Consider the following 21,267-nt stretch of genomic DNA (forward strand, 5'->3'; position numbering starts at 1 on the left):
CAAAGGTTACACGAGGTGCACGCAATGATGCAAAATACACGACATGAGTCGAAAGCTGGTTGTACCGACTGAAAATCTTGCCACGTATTGCGTCATTTAAAGTGTTTATAAGAAGAAAACGTAGAAATTAAGGTGAGTTTACATTAGTTGAGGATGTAAGCATTTAATACTTTTCTTTGTAATGGATGTTTATTATGCCATGTCTTTATAATTAGAACTTACAAGATTGATTCTTAAATTTCATGATTTACACATGCATGCATGACATTGAATTGTCCAGTGACCAGCATGCCAGTGTAGTCAGAATATAAATCAGACCCAGAACAAAATATTAATTTCTGACATGATCATGTTCTGGGTCTGAACTGTTTCCATTCGAAATCTTGATGCCAAATTGGACAAAAGAAGCACATGGTCCTACTTCACAGTTTTTTAATAATCCCCCTATGCTATTCATGTTGCGTGAAACTACTTACGGCCGACCCAGGCTCACTCGCAGATCAGCACAAGGAGCATATATTGAACAGTGAACACCAAACCAGAATCGACAGTTATAAGTACTCTTTTGTCCCCAAAACGGTAAGGGACTGGAATAGCATTCCACGAATCCGCGTTTTATTCAAAATCTCGGATTTTGACAAAACTACAGCACCTAGAGTCTTGATTTTTGCAGGGTATATTGGTTTAATAAAGTACAATTTAATCGTGTAAAAAAGGAATTAAAAAAATTCAGTGAGGGCGTCTTCCTCAGCAAATGTTATAATATGGCTTTAAGTCTTAACTTATATCATGTATATATCTATCTCCATCAATCATGTCCATGGCATGCACGGCTTGCGCGCATGCATGATCCTGTCTACGGGGCCGGGCCGTGTCTACTATCATAACTCATAAACTATATCATGGCAAAGTAGTTAAGGTAAAATTCTCTCTACAGTCTCTGCTGGCAGAGTACACCCATCGAATGTGTGTCATCGGCCCGGTCATCCATGTTTTCCTTGATTTTGGTATGAAAAATAGAATTTAATGTCTTGTCAATTTGGAGTTATAAGGGCAACTAAAACTGATAAGTTTTATCTGTCTGGAATCTGTATTGCCTGTTCTGAGGGAATTAATGCAATGTAAACAAAACCAACCATGGCTGATGTGGACATTGTGTAGTGTTTTTCAGTACCCTGTTTTCCATGGCCTGGTGACTGTAGGAACCCATGGATTCGATCCATGTACTGGCAGAGAAGGAAGGCACTTGTTTACAAATATTACATGTTGAGTCTGAGCGTCAGGGGTAGCATTAAGGCCCGAAAGTCGGGGGTTGTTTTCCCGTGTTTTTCACTCCCGAGCTTGCAGAAAATTCAAATACATGGGGTGAAAATTAAATCTCGGGGGTGAAAAATATTTTGGTTATAACTCAAGAACGGTACATCCTAGATAGGTCAAACTATACATTTTCTGAATCCTTGTGACTAGGGGAATACATTGGAATGGTTTTCAACACAATTTGAGCAAGTTTGAAATTTTGACCCTATGCAAAGTTTGATGACCTTTTACCCCCTTGGGGCCAGTTTATATTTTTGGGAACATCCTGATTATGTTTTAGGGTCATCTTAGGAACCTAAAAAATTTGGTTTGGTTTGGTCCTGTGGGGGGTGCACAGAAAGTGGTCCTAGCTCCCCGAGTAATACACAGACATGACAGACTGTCTTTTGTTCTGTGTTTGCCCCAGGTTTTCAACACATGGTGCTCTAGCTGAAATACAGTAAGAAAATGTCAGATTGTTAATGACAATTCTTAAACACTTGAGAATGTTCCTGTAATCTTATTGGTTCTTACCCGTGTGATATGACACAATATCACACGGGTCAGCGCGTGTGCATCAACGCGATACGCGTACTCGCTATTTGAACCAATCGGAGGCGCATAGCAACAACGGGACTGATCGATTTTAATTTATCTTCAAAATAAGACCAAAACCATTTCTTCATGATGGATTTTAGCAAAAATATAGGAATAAGAAGAGAAAATTTTTTGGAAAATGTGACAGCTCCACCTTTTTTGGGTGCCCACCTCAAAACATGACCGTAACCAAACCGGAAGATGTAGCCTAGGTCTAGACAATAGGCGGATTAGCGGCCATTTTGTTTCCTACATGATATTATTCATGTGTCGTTATATGTGTCGCCCCCGCCCCACACTTTTCAGATTCTCAAGCGCCATGGCTCTAATAATCATGGATGAAAATTCAAAATGAACATTGTAATTTGTACTAACTGGGCAAACAATAATTCCATCCTGGTAAGCTACTGTTCGACAGTGTCTCAATGCCAATGGTGCACAGTGTATACATGCAGGCTTTATAACATTGCGGATTAATATCAAAATATTTTATTTTGATAATTATCTTGTGACATTTCGACAGAAGCATCACGAATGATCAATTCACATTTCACAGGCATGAAAATTTTCAGCGCTTTAGCCGATTTCAGCTTGTTTTGTTATTGTTGTTTTCAGTGTTTTTCAGCCTATTTTTGAATCAAATTCACAGAAAATGGTTTTCAGTGGTTTTTTTTCCTGAATTCAAGTCGTAGTTGTACTGGTTAACACTGCTGGAGTGTGTTTCCTGATCTAAAATGGCTTCAGATCAGGAAACACACTCCAGCGCTCAACCGTGATCAAATGAGCTCCCTTCATTATATAATACGGTACCCTAATCCAATCAATAGAAAGGACATCAATGAAAGGTTGAGAGCAGGACATTCAACTCCATCAGTTCATCAGTGGATTCCTCCTGAGTGATGAGGATGTATGTTGTACCATGGAAGTAAGAGACATGGAAGCGGTCGGTCCAACACCTATTGAATTATTTACGTAACATTCTATAGAAGGTACGTATCAAGCTATTGTGATAACAATGTAGTCATCGTGTCTTTGATGTGGATCAGACTTGCCGCCTTTATTGCCAGTTCGTTTATTTACAGGTTTCTTATTTTGAGCAAAAATCATGTTTTTCTTGATTATGTTTCAAGTATGTTGTTTTTATTCGGAAAAAAGTGACAGGGATGTTAGATTTGTAATCCATAATTACAGAAATCCATTCAAAATATCGATTTCTACCCTGTACTTACAGATTTTCTTAAACTTCAAAATATTGGAAATCATGCATTTACGTCTAAACCGCTATTTAGCGGTAATAATTGATATGCGCACTTGGCACATGCTTTACATTATAAAATGAATCCGCATCTATTTGTGTGCCCGGTCTGCCCGAAATTGCTGTTGACCAGAATGTTCCAGAGTCGGGTATTATCTTTACATTTTGCGTAAAATAAATTGTATTTCATTTCATTTTTGTCTCGCCTGATAAGGCAGGAGACTATATAATCACTTTTCCGTATGTATGTGTGTAGGGGTGTATGTGTGTGTGTATGTGACAAATTTGGTTAAAGTTTTGGTTAAAGTTTGCTTTCCGCCTATTTTCTCGCACACTAGTAGTCGCACGTTCCTCAAACTTGGTGGGTGGGTGCATCTTGACCCAAGACAGAACCGGTTTGTATTGGTTAGTGGGTCAAGGTCACTGAGGTCATGTAGGGGTCATCTGAGGTCAAATTAGTAAAAACTGTCGTATGGGCATGAAACTTGGTTGGTACAGTCAACATTTAAAGCCAAATTTTTGGAAGGTCATTTCAAGGTCACCAGGGGTCATCTGAGGTCAAATTAGTAAAAACTGTTGTATGGGCATGAAACTTGGTTGGTACAGTCAACATTTAAAGCCAAATTTTTGGAAGGTCATTTCAAGGTCACCAGGGGTCATCTGAGGTCAAATTAGTAAAAACTGTTGTATGGGCATGAAACTTGGTGGGTACAGTCAACATTTAAAGCCAAATTTTTGGAAGGTCATTTCGAGGTCACCAGGGGTCATCTGAGGTCAAATTAGTAAAAACTGTTGTACGGGCATGAAACTTGGTGGGTACAGTCAACATTTAAAGCCAAATTTTTGGAAGGTCATTTCAAGGTCACCAGGGTCATCTGAGGTCAAATTTAGTAAAACTGTTGTACGGGCATGAAACTTGGTGGGTACAGTCAACCTTCAAAGCCAAATTTTTGGAAGGTCATTTCAAGGTCACCAGGGGTCATCTGAGGTCAAATTTAGTACAAACTGTTGTACGGGCATGAAACTTGGTGGGTACAGTCAACATTTAAAGCCCAATTTTGGAAGGTCATTTCGAGGTCACCAGGGGTCATCTGAGGTCAAATTAGTAAAAACTTGTACGGGCATGAATCTTGGTGGGTACAGTCAACATTTAAAGCCAAATTTTTGGAAGGTCATTTCGAGGTCACCAGGGGTCATCTGAGGCCAAATTAGTAAAAACTGTTGTATGGGCATGAAACTTGGTGGGTACAGTCAACATTTTAAAGCCAAATTTTTGGAAGGTCATTTCGAGGCCACCAGGGGTCATCTGAGGTCAAATTAGTAAAAACTGTTGCATGGGCATGAAACTTGGTGGGTACAGTCACCATCAGCCAGATAATCGTGCCCAGCCGATAACCGCCAAATTCATTTACCTCTACCAAAAGTAATCGCAAAAGCAGGTGGTCGCGAAAGCAGGCGAGACTCGTGGTTCGAGAACCGCCTTGTCTGTTTTAAAACTGCTATCTGAAAGTCTAGCATATATATACATAATCGGTAGGTTTTCACATAATTACATACTTTTAATAAAATTGTATAAATTAAACTGATAGCATTCTGACCATTACGTGGGGATTTTATAAAATCTGTTTGTGTTCATAAAACTAGTCATGCACTGCGGTAATATAACACAGCCCATTGTCAGGACTTAGTACACGACCTCGTACTGCTATTGATTTTTAAGCGGGAACTTTGATTTTAGATATGGTACACGCGACCATGCGATGACTCAATTGTTCCACTTTCAACTGTACTGCTTTTGTTCAGTATCGCGGCAAGTATGATACTCACTTTGATGTAGTATTTGACCAGCTTCCATGTGTATTACTTCCATGGTTGTACACAATCGAAATACTGATGTAAATGTCTCAATTCACTGTCGAAGTGATGTAATAATCGGATTAACTACCATTAGCCTTTTCGAGACATAGCGGACACAATAGGATGGCGCTGCACAAAGTGGGTAAAGTCTTTTGAATTTGCCAGGTTTTACCCAGATTGAAGACTGCCCTCCTTCTGTGTACGCAAGTCTTTTGAATTTGCCGGGTTTTACCCAGATTGAAGACTGCCATACTTCGAAAAGCACATAAGAAACATAACTGCTATTGATTTCTAAGGAGGATCTGATTTTCAACGTGTTCGCTACATGTTGGCTCAATTGTGTCCCTCCTAGTGCCGTACTATTACGCTGCCTTTCGTATTCGCTGAGGAGGACAATTTCGACCTCCTCGCTTTGTTTACAAACAGAGAGGTAGACAAAAGGCCTGTCAAAACTGTTCCGCTTGTCCAAATACTCAAGTATCAAAAGGATGGTCCACAATAGAGTGATTCACGCAACATGAATAGGGGATTAAAAACTGTGAAGTAGGACCATGTGCTTCTTTTGTCCAATTTGGTATCAAGATTTCGAATGGAAACAGTTCAGACCCAGAACATGATCATGTCAGAAATTAATATTTTGTTCTGGGTCTGATTATTCGGACTATGTCCCTCCTACCTGTACATCAGCCAGGGTATATAAGTATGTCATGAAGACTTGCAAGCATATCTTTATTCACCCAATAAAAATTCAGATTTTAGTAGCTTGGTATTTTGGGAAAGCTCATATTTTTATCATTTTCCAAATTGAAATTGGAAATACACTGATTTGAAACTCCTAATTTCAATATGTTATGCAAAAAATAAGATCCTCCATTTGATATCAATATATTAGTCATGATTTAGACTTCAAGTAACACGCTGTATTTATAATATGTCAGTGTCAGTAATTCTTTTTGCATGAATGCTTGAAAGGGACATCATTTTATTTTATTTTACAAATATATCAGGTCACCTTCCTTTAATGTTATTTTTAACAGAGTGATAGACCAGCTGCTCTAGTCAATTTTTCGTCCCAAGATTTATTTAATTTTCACTTTTGCTGATCTCGGCAATATTACATAATTTATTTATCAATCACTGCTTCACGTACAATGTACATCATTTTTTTTCTTTCAATCTGGGTAATACTATACCACTCCCGGATACCACTGCTCACATCATATTATTGATTTTAAAGAGGGCACTGTTTATGTACACTATTGATTTCCCCACATACTATATTCAGAGAGGGCTCCCTTTACCATTACTGATAAATTTGAGTATCGCTGTTTGTCCACCAAACACTCCCATTTTGTGATCGCTCAAAACCGGAGCGAACTCAAATCTTAAAAGAGCCCTCTCTTTATCAGCATCATAATATGAAAAATAATGGTGGGCTGTGATCAGTGCTGTACGGTGCAAAAACTGATTGAGGAGCCAATGGCTCCTAACTTTATAAATTTAGGCGCCCAAATTTTGCTCCCAGGTAAAAAACGTTAACTGAACAGTCACGTGTGTTGAATGTTCATATAGCTGCTGCCTGCTGTACTCTAATCTACATATTCCCATTGAATGCTACATACTTCATACGCAGCATGTACAGTGTAGGCCTATATGTTTTCCAGGAAGTCCCCATTGAGACACCATGATAAATGCATATTCATAGCATACATTCGTACTCTTGAATGCTACATTATATGGTCATGTTTTTTGAGGTGGGACCCAATTGTGTCACATCTTGCAATTTGTCAAAAATCCACTCCTTTTTTGTATTTATGATTATAATTCAAAAAGTTTTCACTCAAACTATGTAAACATATACATTTTAAAAAAGCATATATTGTCAGGATTGCAAATCTGTAAAGTTTGAGTGGATATACAGGGTGTACCAAAAATATACAGGGTGATTCCATTGAAAAATACCAAAAAAAAAAATTTCTTTGCCACTCCAATATTTCTACATAGTATATTAAATTGGAAAATGAACTTGATATTTGGAATGTACACAGTTAGTCCTTTCATTAAATATATAGTTTGTGCTATATTTGTTAAGCCCATTGTGTTATACAGGGTGTGAAAAAAGTTGTATTTTAAATTTTTTAATATATGTAAAATTTCCCTAAGTGCCATTAAATTTGGAAAATATATTCAAAATAGTTTAAAGAATTGCTATAATATCAAATTTAAATATCCAATTCCTATATAGCGTGTTCCAAAAATCAATATACAGTGAATAATTAGTAACAAGTACATGTAGGCATATACATGCACAATTAGCCTACATCAATAAACTATTTAACAATAACCAGAGATCAATATGTCACCAGATTAAATCCTTTGACTGTAATAATCTCCTTTGAGAAGATATATTTTATATTTCAAAGATAAAACAATATTTAAATTGATTTCATATGCATGCATGCAAAATTTAAAGCCTGTTGTATTGCATGACCCACATTCCATTGCATTAATAAAAAGCTTGTTAAATCCCTAATTACTACGTTTATTAAGATTAACTAGGCAATTATAGTTATAGAAAGTTAGAAAATAAGATTAACATTATGCAAATGCATTTTTACTTCTACTAGGCAACAAAGTGCATAAATTTTATTAATGAACACCAACTTCCCATTGGAATTACACAGAGCTCCTCCGCTTCCGGCTCCTCCACTTCCGGCAACACCCCTGACTAATTAACTTAATTAAGCTGTTGTAATTAATTAATTCATTTGTTTAATTGTATTTGTTATTAATTCATTAGATTAATAATTTATCTTCAAAATAAGACCAAAACCATTTGTTCATGATGAATTTTAGCAAAAATATAGGAATAAGTAGACAAAATGATTTAGCAAAATGTGACAGCACCACCTTTTTTAGGGTCCCAGTATAAAAAACATGACCATATACGGTACATGTTTTGTTTTTGGCGATTAAAAGTTTCAGCAGTTGGTTGCCATTGGCGCCAGGGATTGAATATTTAGTCGCCATCAGCAAAAATCTAGTCGCCAATGCGCCTAAAATGGTCGCACCGTACAGCACTGGCTGTGATGTACATACAACACCCTATTTAGCTAGTTCTTTGAGCATACAAAAGCCAATGGTTGGTGCCCTATCTTGATAATTGCACCAAGTTTTTAAGGAAGAAAAAAAACCCAAACAATTTCACTGCAGAGTAGTTTAAGTGAGTGTTTATAACTACCATCGGGCTCTGTCGCTTTTATAGTATACTATCCAGAGCTGAGACCATTTAGGTATTATGGTCTCAGATCCAGAGAAAGAACAAAGCGAAGCGGACATGCTCGCGCTTTACAAGTTCATGAGGCCACATACTGCAGCTAACTGTTTAACAAATATGAGTCATGACCAACATTTTGCATACTTTTGAGAATGATTAAATACTTTTTTAAGTGTTTGTATCTGTATCACTATACAGGGTGTCCCAGAAAAAATTACCAGGCGAATGAATTTGGATGTAAGTCGAGAAATAGACATCAAAATCCAGAAATCTAAACATCAGCGTGTAGCCCATCTTATTCTGCATCTTATACGCCTATTTTACTGGAATCGGTTGACTGATTGCGAAGAAATGAGCGATTACATAACGCATGCGTCAATTCACTTCATTCCAAGTTTGAAAGAAAGATCATTCAACACAATGCGCACTAGTGGTTAACTGTCAATGTGCTTTATATTTTGTTCAGTGAAATCCTTTTGGTTTTTTTAAATAATCTGTTTCTTGCAAAACATTTAATTAGGTTTCGTTCAAATATGAAAACCTGCACGATAATTGGAAATGAAAGCTTGCATGTAAGATGATGCTCGGTACTTGTAAATATCTGTTTTCGTTAATTTTGATATAAATGTTGCATAAAGAATTATTGCATAAAGAATTCCAGCTGACTTAAAACATTTCTCACACACATTAATGTTTTTGGAATATTTCCAAGAAATTGCAATGCAAAGTATAAATCTTTCTATTAAAAACTTCAACATCAATGTTGCATGGCATCAAAAATCACCCGTAAAGCTGTAAGCACTTGAGCAATTTCATTCTGGGCTCAAATGTTCTTTGGAAAGTTAAAATATAACAAGTTTGCACAACTTAGAGCATTAAAGTTGGAAAGCATCCAATTGCAGAAATCAAAGTTTTCTCAGACAAACTGTTATTCATCTTCAGTAAAAGCATGAATAACATAACACCGTTGGCTTATAAAATAGATAATGAGGACTAAATTTAATGAGATACACAAACTTTAGGAAGTGGTGAGCGAGGATGAAAAAAGCCCCTGTTGATCAAACTTGGAATGAACTGCATTGATGCGCGCATTATGTAATCGTTAATTTCTTCGCAACCAGTCAACCGAATAAAATAAAAATTTTGTATGTGATGCGCAATAAAATAGGCTATGCGATACATTGTAAATGTTTTGATTCCGATGTCTATTTCTTGACTTGCGTTCAATTTTATTCACTCTGTAATTTTTTCTGGGACACCCTGTATAGCTACATGTTGATAGCAAGTTTGTATTCAATACAGGGGTTTTGTATTTGCATTTTACACAACCGCAAAATGTACGAACAGTTAATAGACAAATTCCTTTGTGTCTAAAGTTGTTAATTTTGACCTGTTCTCTATTATATTCTCTAATAAATGCCTCGGGAGCATAATATTTTCAAAAGGGGGCATATATTAAATCGATGTGTATTAGCAGTGAAAAAACTCACAAAATATGACTTCCGGAACTTGCAAAATACAACTTCTGGTTTTGAAATACAACATGGTGGTGTCCATGCAGGGGCCACATTATCGGAAAATGCTATGAAAATAGTAAAATAAAAAAGTTGCTGTCTAGATCTACATGTAGGCTCAATGATTATGAGTGTAACCTTAAAATAAAGAAACAAAAAGGCAACAACACATCTGTTGTGATTTACTATCTGTCAGATGACATTATTCCCTGAGAAAGATAGCGTGTCTGCCTGCCGGAAATGGGCAAAGCCTAGAATTATCAACAACTTCCTTTCCATCAATTTAAATTCAAGTCTTGCATGTGATGAGCTAGGTGTATTATAGACCATGTCATGACCTGCTTGGCTGGGGATGGATGGAAGGCTACAAGGGGATATAGCATATTTTAGCTCCACGGTTTAACACCCAACCAAACGGTTACTTACCCCCGATTGATGTTTTTTGTAGGGCCCTACATAGTAACTGAATGATGTACAACAGGGTGGGGCGAAAAATACTTTTTTTCTCGGATCGACTTGGAACTCTCGGAGAATTTTACTAGGGTACTTGTTCCTACTGAATTTTCTATATAGAGTTATGCAGAAAGAAATGCAGATAAATGGGGATTGTGAAAATCGACTGCCTGGGTGAAACATGCTTTGATCTTAATATTTCAGCACAATAATAGTAACCCCAGTAAAATTCTCAGAAAATTCCAAGTCGATCCATTTTTTGCCACACCCTAATGTACAATGTATGTGTACCGGTATTTATTTGTAGCACCTTGTGTATGGTGGCTCAAATGAAATGGCCATTTAAATGATAACCAAAACTTCTAGATCAGTTTTCTTCTTTATGTTAAACCCTTCAAATGTGTGTACATGAACAGAGAAGTGGATTCTTTATAGGTTACAGTATGTTTGAAAATTTTAATATTAAGTTGTCAAAGTTGAGTGACATTTCTGCTAGATGCACATGATGGAATCTTGTTTCTATCTGTTGGTGAACTTGTAACAGCTTGCCTTGAACCAAATCATAGAATCGGTAGATTGCCTTGATTTTGCCCTTACCTCATTGATCTGTTCCTCAAAATGAATTTGCAGCTCAAAAAAAAAAATATTGTGAAAGTTTTAAGCTAATTATGAAGTAATCAACCATGAATTTTGCGAAGTTTTTTCTCTTGTTTAAAAGTGTGTGACCAGATCGGCAGCTTCATCCTCCATTTTTCAAATCAAAAGTTGGATTTAGGTACAGATATTTTTTTTTTCACTCTGGCAGTGAAATTTAAAGCCTGAGACATGATTTGTGGTAAAATGTGGTAACAACCATCTGAAGTATGTATCGCACGGCATGGGGCATGGTAATGCACAATTTTGCTTCTTTTACCAAACCCAGGGATGTGAGAGTTCCTCTTTTTAGCTGATTTCCTCTTTTTTTGTTGCCAAAATTTACACGTTTTTCTTTTATTTTCAGCCCATATTTGGCGTTTTTACCCTGATTTTACGCTGTTTTTAGTGATTTTCCTCGTTTTTGGTCTGTGGCCTCTCACACCCCTGCAAACCACTGGAGCATTATACCTGGAGCAACATAACTCTAAAGTTTTGAATTACCATATTTCCTCCATATAGGGGGGCATTTATTAGAGGTCATTTTTACAACGATAAATTCTGAAAAATTGTAAGCTTGAAAATCATGGTGAAATGACAAATTTTGAACTTGAAGTTGGGATCAATGACTTCCAGTTGATTCACTTCCAGGGTTTGCTATGTCATTTTCGACCATTGCCGATCGATACCTTATTCAGCACAATGCAATTTTATTCCACTTACCCTCTGATAGAGCTCAAATCCAGGAGCCTGTGCGGGGTGAGACTTCGGTCGCTTCGCTCCCTCCATTCACCAAAAACAGATATTTTTTCAAAGACACACTCTTAGGCCTGGTTGAATGACAAATGGTTGAATGACAAATGGTTGAGTTCCAAAAATGACAAATTTAGATATTTTTTCCTTCAGGCGATTTCTGCTACTCTTTGTTCCAAGTTCAATAAAGCCTAACAGATGAATGCTCACTCCGCTATGAACATCATCTGCATGCTTTGCGGGAAAAGTCAGTGCAAATTATTGTCACCTTTGAAAAGCTTTTTTTTTATTCAAATTGCTAAGTTAAGAAAATTAAGTCGTATTATACCGAATGAAGTATGAAAATATGCAGAACAAAATTCTCTATTTATCGACTATTTTATTTTGTAATTTAATTTTAGTGTCTTTAAGAAATGGCTTTTGGTTTAAGTGTTTGGATACTTTTTGGGTGCAGTATACATCTACACAGTCACACATCTGAAAATTTGTACATTTTACAGATAAATTAAGTAATTCTTGGCCAAACTGGAACACTTTGAACGCTAGTGGCTCCGCGATAAACACACACACATAGCGCGGTACAGAAGAAAGTATACAATTGTACACACCTTACATTGCATACACGCTTAGTACGCTACATGGATGCAATGTGCATGTTCCAGTTTGGCGAAGAAATACTTAATTAACCTGTAGTGAATAACTTACTTGGATTTCCAACCTCTAGAATATAGAGTCTTTAGTGAGAATTTTTAACTGTCCACATTTTGTTAATGTTTGATAAAAAACAAAGTAAATGTTAAGTTTGTCATTTACAGGGTTAGTTTTGGTATGTAAATTGTTGCCAAATTGTCAACGTGTATTTCATCAGGTAATCAGGGATATGGCAGCTTACCAAATATGGCTTCATGATGTGATAACATTATAGGTGCTTCATTATTGCATGTGTTGATAGTCTTATGAGATTCAACTCAGGATTAACTCAACTTTGTAGATAATCATCAACTCTTTGTTTCAATTTTTGTGTGTCCTTTCAGATTTTGTATCCGATGTTATGACCCAGCCTGTGCGCATGAAGGTGTGGAGCCATTGCCATGGATGAGCAAGCGTTGCAAGGCTTGGGACCTTATGCAGATGCTGCTGGTCAGCAGCGGGTAAGCTAAATTACATAAATCTATAGACGAATCAATTTTCATGCATTCCTACACCTCAATGACAGCCAGCCATTACTGGTCCCCCCTTAGATCTATCCCACCTAAAAGTGAAATGATGTGGCCTTGGCGGGGATATTAAACTGCATTCCATCACCTGTGTTACACCTAGACAAAAGAATGATGAAAGTTTACAACACAATTCAACATTAATTTTTAAGCGGATTTAATCCACCCAATTGGGCAGTAACAACACCAGTTTGGTACAGACGGGACCCAGTAATGGCAGACTGAATTCTGACTATCACTTGGCTTGTTGGATTCGTCTATAGCCCAATAAGGTGTACATATGTACTCTCTGTTTGCTTTCAAGTCTGGAGACATCCTGACCGTCTAAATCCAGCAGGATTGTTGGCCAGTATTCCAACAAGAACAAGAAAGGTCATTGCTTCTGTGACTCGGAATTGAGTTCTAAGTTTTTTTCTTTAATTTCCAATTAATATTTCCTTTAGATTTTGAAAAAAAATCCTGCAATTTCTCAAAAACTTAGATATAGTTAGCATCATCTTAAAATATTATATGATGCATCTCATGTACAAATGCCTCAAATCAACATTTCTTACTTTTGTTGCAAATTGCACTTCACACTTGCAGTTTAGGTACAATGCCATTTTCCACAGATATACATAGATCAGAATTTTGCAATTCACTTTGAAAGTTGTTTATATGTACATGTACAATCTTTTGCAACAGGTCAATTTTAAGGAGTTAAAAATAAGGCTTGATTAGAGGTGTGCGCTCAAGTTTGCATATATTTCATTAACTTTGTACATGATATAATTAGGATTAATTCAGTTTCCCAAACCAGTAAATTGTCAACTGCTCAATTTAGGTTTGTACAAGTATTACATATAGGCCAATCTATTTTTGTGACACATTACAAAACTGCAAGAAACACTCTAAAGTTGTATAGCATCTGAACTTGTCTTGAGGTCTTGAGAGCAATCTCTACATCATTGGGATTTGTACATCTTACTTTCCTAACAGCAACAAAACAATGGTAAGAATTATGTCAGATTAACAGGTACATCGGCACTGACGTCGAAATTAAGCCTTAGAACATGTACTGTACGTCATGACTAATTGTCTGTAGGAGTCCCACAGTGGCTACGTAGCTGCTAATACCTTGGCTGTCATATGACCTAAAGCAACGATGGCTGTCGTGGTATATGATTGATAGATAGCCCCCGCCTATCAAAGCCTTCTCCTTGTCTCATGGCCACTGGTCATGTAATCATACAATAGTTAAGCATAATGACTTGTGATGCGTAGATGTCACACACACTCTATGTCTCTTGTTTGTGTGTTGTAAACAAATTAACCTGATAATCTAGTTTTGTTGTGCTTTGTTTGCCATTATGTCTCCTGAGCAGGCAGTGGCCTATTTTGAGCAACTGAAGCAGTCGGATGAAGGATGGAAGCTGTGTGCCGAGGCGGTGATGCAGGGAATGTATGAGAGTGATCACATCAAATTCTTTTGCTTTCAAGTTTTGGAACATTTCATCAATACCAGGTATGAACTTTCACTTGTGTTAAAACCCAGTTCTTGAAATATTTCTACTAAATTGGCATCTTTGGACTGTCTCAATCTATGGTTTATTGAAACTTATAAACAGTTTATCACAAAGTTGTTCATAAAAGTTCAGAGATATGTAACCTTGCACCAGAAAAAAACACAATAGGAAAGTTTTGAATTTGGACCATACAATTTGCTAGACTTTCAAGTATCCTATAAATTCTTTGTACTGTCATCTCAAAACTAGGTTCTATCTGCACATATTGTGTTATTTATGTGCACGCTTTCATATGCATGGTTTAATTAGGGCGTATGCTTTACAAAAGCATTCTAACATGTTGCATACTGGTACTTGTAAATATGCTTGGAGGAAAGTGTGGAAAAAAATGGCACATTTATGTGTGCAGGTGCAGGAAGAACCTCATTTTGGCGGCAATATGGCGGATCCCTGCAAAGGGTCTTTAGTTGAGCAGTGGCACATATCTTTATACTTGCAGGTCATATTAGGTACTAAAAGGTTCACTGCTTGGTAGTGTTAAAAAAAACTAAATGCAGTGATTTAGTGCATTAATAACAGGCATAAACCCACAAGCCTTTGCATACTTTACACAAATTTGATGACCAATAAGTTCACATTGACAGTATGAAAAGTAGTCCTAAGACAAATTCTTAAACAGTTTTTTTCCCCCGTATTTTCATTGGTTCTTGGCTGTGTTTTATATGAGAACTGTATTGATCTGGATGCATATCATTTGTGTTGTACATAACATAGTATTCGTACTGTGGATATCCGGGTTGAACCTATAATGTTTTGCATTCTCTCGCCTTGTTTCACATAAAATAGTGGTATCTCCCATTTTCTATTAGGCGATAGATATATGGATGGGTCTCAAACAATACTCTTATTCTCTAAGAAAACTTGTTTGGGCACTTTTTTTTATCATAAAAACTTATAGAACCACAAAATTTGCAAGACTGAATGCAGTATTTCTGTAACAGCTTCCTTCTAAATTGATATCATGTATACCCATATCAAATTTATGTGACTCATTTATGTGATTAATAACTCATTAATGTGAAGTTTTGAATAAATTCCAAAGTTAGTCTACACAAAATGTTACAAATATTTACGAAAAAAATAGAATCGGAGTATTGTTGCTTTGCTTGCTAATTTGCTATCTTAATGTACCTTACTTGAAGTGACTAACGGTTTCAAAGTCAAGAACTATGTTTTAAAAGAGTGATTGTAATCGCTGTGCACCTTTGGCATACATCTGATAGTTCTGAGCTATATTATCCAAATTGTTTCAAGAGATTCAGGAAAGCTTTTTTTACCAATATATGTGCAGTGCTGCCATTTTGAAAGGCTACCTAGTAGATGCCGATGATTTCAGCTGAGGCTTTTGCAATGATGGACGTGTAATAGTGGCATGTGTCAGTCAATTCTGTATGAGTAGTGATAAGTGTGACTCCCTCTTGACCCTGAATCATAGGGCACAAGCTTAAGGGACACATTCATCATGCATACATGTACGCTTGATGTAACTGTTAAATGCCATACATCCACATTATCTATTTTTCACTTTAAAGGAAAGCACAAATCTTGAGTACTTCTCACAAATTTATCTATAATCCACAGTCAATGAGATTATGAGGGAAACACATCCAGTCTAAACATGACAGGTGTACACAACTCCTGTTGATGAGGCAAGAATTTCATTTCTTGCTGTAAGACATCCGGTAGTGCTTGTTTCCCCAGAGCAGCGACTAATTGTTAGGTGTCTGAGCAGCAAATCCACATTTCCTAGCACACTTGCGGCGAGTAAAATGATGACTTTGTGTTGACAGAAGTTTAATATTGCCTGAAGAAATACAGGAAATGAAGATTACACTAGTATTACATACAGGAAAATCATTGATTAGCAGCGATGTGATAATGTTATCAAACAGAACTATTAACCAAGGTTGATTTGTTGTCTTTGTGCTGGATGATATGTGAGATATTTTCATATTTCTCACCGAACTAATTTAAGTTATAATAGAGAGAGAGTGAGAGTGAGTATGTTCGTGGAAAAGTGAATAACCAACAAAGACTGATAAACTGTCATACGCAAATCCATGCACTCCTGCGCACTTGTATTCCAAGCATTATGTGTACACCCTAATTGCATGTGTTGTAGAGAATTTGGTAAAATAATTGAGGATGTACCGCATTTTTCTAATAAACCCGGGACTGTCTTTTGGAATTTGCAAGAGAGCATTTAATAGCTCTTCTGAATTCTTCAAGGAGAGCTGTTTAGAGCATTTACAATAGAATGTAAGGAGATAATGGTCAACTACAGAGAGCTTAAAATCTCTCACCTATATCAGATTTAAGGAGAGCAGTAGAGAGCGATTGCTCTCGCTCTCCTCAAAAGGTAGTCTCTGACAGGCTCAAAAGCATTTTTACCTTCTTTCTATTCTTGTGCAATTACACCTTTCAAATTATGTGCATGTCTGCACACCAACACACACTTGCTTTTTGCTTTGAATTCTGAATGGTTTTACATCTATGGAATTTTTAACATGGGAACTATCACAATCTGCCAGTGGACATACTCCATGTGCAAACAGTGGATGTTTCATAGTACCTGCCAGTACCCCCTTGCATCAAATACATATTTTGTTTGTTGTCCAGTACAGGCAAAAAACAATAATGATATTAATAACAATGATAATAATGATAATATTATTTTGCTAATACTGGAACTAAAATTTGCAACTCACTTTGAGCCTATCCCACAATTTACTTTGCTATGTTGCGTCCGAACATTGGATTTCAACAGGCATATGAATATGATTGATGATGGTGTGACGTCAGATGTTGTGATGGCAGACGTCAGAGGAATGTCTCACAATGCCAAGTCCCGTGCGTGTGACAACTGGACACGGATTCCCCCTTTCTTGTTTTGAAGTTCGATGTTCTTGGATGCCCCTTTCTTGTTAATGAAGTTCGATGTTCTCGGATGCATCGTAGCAAAGCGAGTTGCAAATTTTAGTAACTTCCAGTATTAGATTTCATTTTCAAAATAATATTTTGAACTTCTGGAGGAATAATCATCACCAGAGAAATAATAATGATAATAATACAATAATTATGCAGGTCATTTTTTGAAATGTTTCTTAGTTACTTAATGCATGAATTACACACATGCATCATCTTGTAGACACAATTAGTTAGGATTGACCTATTATTGGATGTGACACAACATCATTGGTGACAATGTTAATTTTAGCCTTGTGGAGCCAAGCGGAAATCCCTTGTTCACTTAATACCCCTTTCCTAGTCCTAGATCTCCCTCGTGTCTTCTGTAGCGGCTGCTGACAAAGGCGACTGGGCAAATTCTAGCTGGCACCAAGTTTAATTGTTGCTATTATTTTGCACAACTGTTTGGAGTAACCTTTATTTTTGTACAGGTATTATTATCAAATGACGGGCTCACTGGCTCCACACTATGCAGTGCGGAAGATATCAATAGTACTTACTTCTGTTACCTATTTCGGACAATGGTCGAGGTCCAATGTTCTTTAAAAACCTTTTATCTGTATAAATTTTTTTTTAAATATTCACAAAATGTAGATAATAAGAGTACTGTTTTGAGACAGTCATATATCTAGCATCTGACAGGAGATACCATTATTTAAAGAGCCTCTAAGTTTTTCATTTTCTAAAAGGCAAATTCTGTTTTGTGAATTGCAAAACCAGTTTCCAACAGTTCTCAAATTGCAAAATTGCACCCTCATGATCCTAGGCAGACCATTATTGTTAGCATTAATTTGGAGTGTTGAAGGCAAAAGCAAAGCTTAAAATGACATTAATTAGTCTGACAAAGTTGTCTCCAAGAAGTTATGAAATAAACTGGTTTTTCACCAGAACACTGAATTTTGTTTTCTTTACCGGTAAAACAGAAAACTTATGGCTCTACATTATTTGAATTGGAACAACAAGGTATTGTGCCGCATATAGTATATCAGGTAATATACCCAGCTGGGTCTCAAAAAAATACATTTATTAACCTTTTTAAAACAATTTTTTGCTAAATCTTTATAAATTTTATGGCTTCGTAGTGAAGATTGAACTGCCATCACCCAGCAAATATATGCAAAGCCACAGTATGCAACAAATAGTAACTTAACTTAACATAGCATTAGTTACATGGTATTCATTTCAAATACATGGCATGGACAGGAACCGATGAAATTGCATGAATCTTCTCAGCTGTTTAAGAATGATGCTTTTTTAATTGCTTAGCATTTAATTCACTTATCGATCAGTATAATGTGCACCTGGTCGCTAGATCAGTGTCATGGTCATCTGAGTGACATACTTTTTACAGATTACTGTGTATATGTGTTCAATGTGTGCATTCATATTGACACGTATACATTTTAAAGAATCATGCCAAAAAAGTTTAATCGCCCATATTTGTGATGATATAGTTCAACTCTTGGCAGCAACAACTGTGTTTAGGTAAATGCATAATCCCTGTTCTAGAGTAATGCACCTCTTTCCCCCCATTCAAATTAAAACAAAAAATATATAAGAATAAGTCTACATGTATATTTTAAGTTTGCAGGCTTCATTATAATTAAAGTTGTAAAATTCACAAACGTTGCACAAGTACATATATCAGGAGAATTTTCAGGCTTTTGCTTGAATTCAGGCAGTTTTGTCATTCAAATTTACGCATTTTTATTATTATTTTTGTCAGTCTGTTTGGGGCCTTTTAAGGCCGAATTCACACACATTTGCAGGCAGTTTTCAAAAAAGTCATTTCACTTAAGAAAAAACAGTGATTTTTTTGTCAATATTGTTCACCAACATGTTACAGAAAGTGTGCAAGTAGCAGGAATATCGCTGCATCTATTCATAAATAAAGGAGTATCAGTCCCAGTATCAGTAAGCTGCTAATAACTAGGAGAAGCTTAGGTAATGTTCAACCATGTCCCGATTTTATCGAAGTGAAATTCCTGGATGGGCGTGCAAGAGTGTTGGATATTTCCCTAGTGTGGTAACCACAAATGTGTTTTTTTTTCCTTACTTTGGAAATACATCAATTTGGAACATCACATTTCAGTATGGTAATGAGAAAAGTTCTATTATATGATACCAAAAGCTCATCAACAATGACGTAATTCGGGAGGATCATGGGCCAAAGAAGCATTTTCCACCACACTTCTACTTTTACTTGTAAGAGTGCCAGGATCCAACAGTTAAGACATAAGGTAAAGGTCCTCTGGAACTTATAGGAAGTGATTACACAGATATCAGAACCGGGGTCCCCTTCTCTTTTCAAATATCTCTGACACTTAAACATGCTCAGGGTTGACTCTTCTGTACACAGGACCACCGGCCTTAGATGACTTCCCGAACCACGAGACACCGTTTCATACTACTCTACCTATATCTGCACGTGCTAAGCAATGTATGGGGGTGAGAAGAAATTCTACAATACATAGATAAGCCATCATATTAACACTCTTGGTGAACAATTACGCCTCTAATAGCTCTTCTAATGATGGCCATTTGCCAGAAAGCCCACTCACTGTACCTTTCCCTGAAGTATACATGTAGCAGTTTGATTTGAGCTCCTGAGTCACATGGTTCTCTTGGTCATAGAGGGTACTGTCAGGGGTTACTGTACTTTTTCATTGGCAAGATCCAGGTTGTATTAATTCCCTCCAGGGTTCATTTTGATATATATGGTACCTAATAATAATGAATAAGGCAAGTGTTGTGGTTTAATATATAGTTGTTACAGCAGTTGTACATACCATGTTTGGAGTGATGAAGGATTGGGTTTGAATAATTTGAGACCTGGGTGTGAATGCTTGATCCTGATAGGTTCAATTTAGTTCAACTTCTAAGAAATATTTCAAAAGCACAAAGTGCATGAACAAATTAAATACTTTATGTACCAAATTTAAGTGAAAGTTCCCATTTGACCAAATTTTTTCCCAGTCACCTCAAAGTTTGCAACTTTTAAAATGAACAATACCAAAATGAATTATACCAAAAGTAGCTATAACATGTAGTGAAAAGTTGAATACATTGACATAAACTGAACCAGGTATTGAAATGATTTTTGATGTGCAACATTCATTCAGCTCATTTTGAAGAAATATTCATCACAATTTTTCACCCACTTTGAGAGTTGGTAACAATTCTAGCCTAGTGACCACTACTGAATGGTATTACATACATACAAACATACTTATTGTATTTCTAACGCAGTTTTTAGAAAAATCAAAGTGCATTACAAATACTGCCCTAGTATTGCAGGACACAAGAAGAGTCAAAAGATACAGCACAGCAAGTCAATGAAGGTCTTGCAGGTTGCCAGGAAGCACAAGCCACCTCCTGGTGCTTCTGTCTTGACTCTGCCTCCAGCAATCACTAGCAAGAGCAGGTGTACATCCAGGATGGTACATTTATAGGGCGGATCTGGATAGCAGTGGAGGATTTCCAAAAGAGATATTGATCACTGCACTGTATTCAGATATTATCATAAAGGAGGTGATCATGGAGAGCTAACTGTTCCATGGGAATATCAATGAAGCTCATGAGAAAAATCTAACCAAGTACTCAGAGTTGAGAACAGAATGCAAGGATTGAGGTTGGAAGGCTTCTTGCTACACCTTTGAAGTCGGCTGCCGTGATTTTGTTGCACACTCTTTCCAGAAGTGGCTGCAAGATCCAGGCTTCAACAGAAGAGAGATTTTAAAAGTCAGTTAGCAGGGCAGCATCATAGGCTGCAGAATCAGGATCGTCGTGGGTGTGGTCCAAGTACATTTAGAAAAGTAGATATCTGAATAGTGAAGTACATCATTTGTATCCTCAGGGAGAGGGCATATTTCACTGCTGCCCC

The 21,267-nt window shown here is 36.7% G+C and overlaps 1 protein-coding gene across 1 annotated transcript in view; it reads left to right on the top strand.

The window, feature by feature from the left end:
* The window catches only part of LOC140148208 (exportin-T-like), a 91,416-nt gene continuing 70,149 nt past the window's right edge, over positions 1-21,267 (top strand). The window contains exons 1-3 of the mRNA XM_072170069.1: positions 1-132; positions 12,670-12,786; positions 14,217-14,356. Coding sequence (XP_072026170.1) covers positions 12,727-12,786; positions 14,217-14,356 — 200 coding nt within the window. The 5' untranslated portion in view covers positions 1-132; positions 12,670-12,726. The remainder of the gene's footprint in view (positions 133-12,669; positions 12,787-14,216; positions 14,357-21,267) is intronic.

Source organism: Amphiura filiformis, chromosome 3 (genome assembly GCF_039555335.1).
Source record: "Amphiura filiformis chromosome 3, Afil_fr2py, whole genome shotgun sequence".
NCBI lineage: Eukaryota > Metazoa > Echinodermata > Ophiuroidea > Amphilepidida > Amphiuridae > Amphiura > Amphiura filiformis.